The sequence below is a fragment of the Argentina silus genome, assembly GCF_951799395.1.
Source record: "Argentina silus genome assembly, chromosome: 22".
NCBI lineage: Eukaryota > Metazoa > Chordata > Actinopteri > Argentiniformes > Argentinidae > Argentina > Argentina silus.
This window is the reverse complement of record NC_139676.1, coordinates 3701894-3707111: the sequence shown is the minus strand read 5'-3', so window position 1 is coordinate 3707111 and position 5218 is coordinate 3701894. Positions and strand designations below refer to the sequence as shown.

Genomic DNA, 5218 nt, shown 5'->3' with positions numbered 1-5218 from the left:
CACACACAGACACACCACACACACACACACACACACACACACACACACCACACACACACACACACACACACTCACGCACGCAGTAGTGTTGTCACAATACCAACATTTTGACTTTGATGATTCCGATTATTACCACGGCAACCAAAAAAAAAAAAAAAAAAGGCAAAGTAAAAGAATATCCTATTAATTAACAGAACATGGAAATTCTTTCAAAGATAATATTATTTTTATTAATAAAATAACAGAAGAACATGTTCAATAGGAAACTTAAATAATCATAAATTATAAAGTACTTTGTTACAAAGCTTTGAACTTTTAGTTCCTTTGTCTGCTAATGGTTGTTCTTACTCTGTTCGTCTGACTCTGGGGGGGGATCCAGAATGAGATTTGATCGCTGATATTTAAATCAGCTTACTATGCTGAAAAACAAATGAGTGAACTCAAAATAACTCTATCAATGTTTACATTCATTCAATATGATACAGAATAGAAGGTTATATTTGTCAATCTGGCCATAATACAGACCCAGGTCTTATCTCAATTATATTCAGATTTCACACAGTTATGGTATGTAGATTCTAACCTAATCTTGAGATTTCATTTTCATTTTCAAATCTAACTCACACACACACACACACACACACACACACACACACACACTACGAACCCCTGTCCTCTCTCTGTCTCTCCCCAGGTCACGGACAGCGACTACGAAGACGAGCAGCCCAAACACTCGTTCGTCAACCACTACATGAGCGACCCCACCTACTACAACTCCTGGAAGAGGCAGCCCAAGGGCCTGAAGGGGTTAAGTCCGCCCTACGCCTACGAGGAGTGTGCCAGCGCCGACGCCGAGCCCTACTACCAGACGGTGGTCACCCAGCACAGCGCGGGGGGGACCTACACGCCCACCGGCCAGCCCGCGCACGCACACACACACGCCAACCCCAACACCAACCCCCCAGGGTCGCGCACACCTGTGACGGGGTTCTCCTCTTTCGTCTGAGACACACACACACACACACACACACACACGCACGCACGCACACACATACAGAAACACACACACACACACACAGAAACACACACACACACACACACACCCCGTGGGAGGACGGGGGTGAGGAGGAGGGGGGGGTTTTGGACCCATTGGGGCCGCTGTGATAGGACACAGGGATGGAGGGATTTGGGATGAAAAGAGGAGAAGGAGGGAGGAGAGGGAGGTGTGTGGAGCCTGGTGTTAGGACTGATGATAGATACATACACCCCTCCCTTATCCCCCTCTCCGTGCCCCAAAGAAGAGGAAAAACTGTGGCACTCGTCGCCTCTCTCCTCCCTTTCTCCCCCCCACAGTCACCGTGCCAACGTGTGTGTGTGTTCAAATCAAATATATGCAGTACATACACCTGTGATGTCACTGTGTACACACGCGCGCGTGCGCACACACACACACACACACACACACACACACTCACAGGCGTCCCCCATCCCTTTGGACAGTCCTTCGTCAGACACTAGAACCGTGATGTCACTACAGGGGAACCCCCCCCCCCCACCCACCCACCCACCCACCCATCCCCTCTCTGCCTCCCACCTCCAGGAGAGACAAACTTAAAATGAGGGGTGGGGGGGGGGGAGGGGGGGGGGGCATTGCGGAACAGAGGGGAAGGTTTTTTTGGTCGGACCACATCCCAAACACAGACACCGAGCTGATCAAAGCTTTAAAAGAAAAGAAAAACACAACAACAGTTGGAGGGGGGAAAACGGAAGGGGAGGGAGGGAGGGAGGGAGGGATGGGGGAGAGCGTCTTGAGCACTTAAGTCTCTTCAGTGTGTGAGTCTCATTTCTTTGGGGGTGTGTGGGGGGGGGGTATAGTGTGAGTCTAAACAGGAGAGGTTTCATTTGTTTTCATTTAGTGAAAGGAGAGGATACAGTATAAGACCACCCCCCCCCCCCACCCCCCCCAACCTGTTCTACTGCCTTTGCACACCTTACCCCTCCTAAGCCATATGTGTGTGTCGCTTTTCACTGAGAACCAACCCCTAGATCCTCTCTCATGTTTTAATGTTATGTTCTGTTCTTTGGTTACATTTTACAGGGTGTTCACATATGTGTGTCTTTGTGTGTGTGTGTGTGTGTGTGTGTATGTGTGTGTGCGCGTGTGTGTGTGTGTGCGTGCGTGTGTGTGTGTGTGTGTGTGCGCATTGCAGATGCTTGTCTTTCATCCCTCTTCTTAGTTGAGCTGACCGTACTGTACTGTATGTGTATATTTTTAGGATCGATCGATTTTGTACAGATGAAATTTTTACTGTGGTAGTCTTTCCAAGTTTGTGTAGTTATGTAGTGAATCCAACACAGTCCCACCACTGAAGCAAGCGCTTAGTAATCAACCAGTCACCGGAGAGAGAGAGAGAGAAAGAGAGAGGGGAAGGGAGGAAGACAGAGAGAGAGAGAGAGAGAGAGAGAGAGAAAGAGAGAGAGAGAAAGAGAGCCAGAGGAGAAGGGAGGAAGACAGAGAGAGAGAGATAGAGAGAGAAAGAGAGCCAGAGGGGAAGGGAGGAAGACAGAGAGAGAGAGAGAGAGAGAGAGAGAGAGAAAGAGAGCCAGAGGGGAAGGGAGGAAGACAGAGAGAGAGAGAGAGAGAGGAAATGAAAGGAATTCTTATGTCTGTCTGTTAGAATGACTAAATGTGCGTTGTCAAAGCTGAAAGCATGACTGAACACAAACTCCGAATCCCCAGTTTCCATTTCAGCCCCTAGTTCCTTTCCCAAGCCAAACCCTCAGTCCAGGAGTGACCTCTCTCCCGCCATCAGGCCATGGGACTGGAAAGGAAATGATGATCCAGTGACGCCCTCTGAAAGGAGCTCTTACCATCTTATTACCATCTTATTTTCACATAGAAACGAGCAGCAAAGGGGCAGGAGTAAGGAGAAGGAGAGGGGGGGGGGGGGGGGGGGTCTAGGGCGGGGACAGACCACTCTTCTCCTCCCTCGGCCACAGATGAACTGATGTCCTTCCCGGGTCGTACTTTCACCCCACTCTCTCACGCTTGTTTGGAATTTCATAATGCAGTGTGTGATTAAATGGTCCTTGTCAAAACTTTGGCCCTGCCTGTCTTTTTCTGCGTGCGTGCGCGCGTGCGTGCGCGCGTCCACTTTATTTTTTTGGTGTGCTCAAAATAAACTTGATCTTATCAACATAATACTTCTCTTAGGGGGATTCTATACATTAGTATTAGTATATTATACTCTATATATTAGGTATAACGTATTATTTAACATGTTAGAGAGGTTATATGTGGTTAAAGTGTATGATGACAGAATATAGCTCAGAGGAATATGTTCCTGTCTTGAACTTCGTTACCCGCCCGAGTCAGCAGATGGCGCTATTGGACTGCATAGCATGGGTGACGTAAAAACTAGTGGACGGAGAAACGCAGCCCTCAACAACACCACAGGTACAAAAATAAATGTGCGGTAAAATTACAATGAACGATATTTTACAACTTCGAGGCAATCAGCAACCATTATTGATGCTCGTTTGACCTTTCTCTCTGTGTAGCTGGCTAGCAAAACTGTTTTTTTTACAAGCGTTTGCTAAATTTGCTATAAACTGGCCAGCAGCAACAACAGCCCAACTCTCCACCCAGAGAGACAGACAGCAACATCTCATGGATTTTCAATGGAATTCATTTGACTTTTGACTTTGACTTTTGACTTTTGACTTTGGTGATTGTAAGGTACAGTTTACCAAGCTGTTGTTTTCTATAATAATTATTATTATTATTATTATTTTTGTTGTTATTATTTTTATTATTATTAATGAAGAAAGTCTAACTAAACCTTGACATTATAGTTTTTAAAGTGATGCAATAAAGCTGAACTCAAAAAGATAATCACCTGAACTACTGCTTTTGAATTTCCAAATGGAAAATCTGCAGGATAGGCCTAAGTATGAGGAAGTTGTGAATAGACATTATGGTCATATTAGCTGTACAGGGATTGCTGTATGTCATGGACTGGGTTAGATACTGATGTTTGTGGAGGTTGTATGCAATTATACGCCACAGGTTAGCGTATACTCACCTACATTTCTCTCGAGTAAAATAAGAATTTTTGGTTGTCCATTTATCCAACAGAACTAGGATTGGAGGAGAGGACTTAACCATCAGTTAAAATGAGGATCTCAAATCATAAAGGACACAGCTGTTGTGTAGGGCCTAGGGCAGGCTCCTGCTTCTCCTCACGCTCTGTGGCAAGACATTCAACAAGCATGGAATTGGTGAAGGAGGAAAACAGGTCAGAAGTTACAAGTAACAACTCACACCCAGACAGTCCTCAACTGCCTCAGTCAACACTCGTCAATGACCAGGAGCCTTGTGACGACAGAACTGATGAGGACTCAGTTGATGGCGGCTCCCACTCCAATACTGAGGACAAGCCTCACCGCTGCTCGGTGTGTGGTAAAGATTACGCCTCAGCCAGATCTCTGAGAGATCACGAGGTCATACATACAGGGGAGGAGCCTCACCACTGCTCCGTTTGCAACAAAGGTTTTATCCGGGCGCACCACCTTAAAAGACACCTGCGGACACATACGAATCAGAGACCTTTTCACTGCTCCGGATGTGACGGCACTTTTACCCGATTTGAACATTTTAAAAGACACCGGCAGGAAAAACACAAGTGTAGTAAATCCTGCAACTGCTCTGACTGTGGTAAGACAATCCAGAAATTAGATGTGCAGCAAAATACTGGTGAGAGGCCTTGTCACCACTGTTCCATTTGTGATAAACGCTTTATTCGGGCATGCTACTTAAATAGACACCAGCAGACACATACAAATGAGAAACCTTTTCACTGTTCTGACTGTGAAAAAAGCTTTGTCCGCTTACAGCAGTTGAAAAAACACCAGAGGACACATGGAGAAAACAAGCCATATCTCTGCTCTGACTGTGGGAAAAGATTTAAGTTTCTAAATGTGTTGGAAAAGCACCAGTCCTTGAAACACCATGGCGAGAAGTCACACCAGTGCTCCACTTGTGGGAAAAGTTTTGCGTGTTTGTGTCACCTTAAAAAGCACCAGGGAACACATGAAAAGAGGCCAAAAGAGAGACACTTCAACTGCTCTGTCTGTGTTAATAGCTTCACCAGATTGAAAGATCTTTAAAAACACCAGCGGACGCATACAAAAGAGAGACCGTTCCAGTGCACAGAAT

General features: G+C 46.0%; 1 protein-coding gene across 1 annotated transcript in view; it reads left to right on the top strand.

Moving 5' to 3' along the window:
- The window catches only part of LOC310822026 (protein sidekick-1-like), a gene marked incomplete at its 5' end in the record, with an annotated part of 23780 nt that extends 22042 nt beyond the window's left edge, over positions 1-1738 (top strand). The window contains one exon of the mRNA XM_083694315.1: positions 695-1738. Coding sequence (XP_083550441.1) covers positions 695-1006 — 312 coding nt within the window. The 3' untranslated portion in view covers positions 1007-1738. The remainder of the gene's footprint in view (positions 1-694) is intronic.
- Between the last annotated feature and the right edge of the window lie 3480 nt (positions 1739-5218).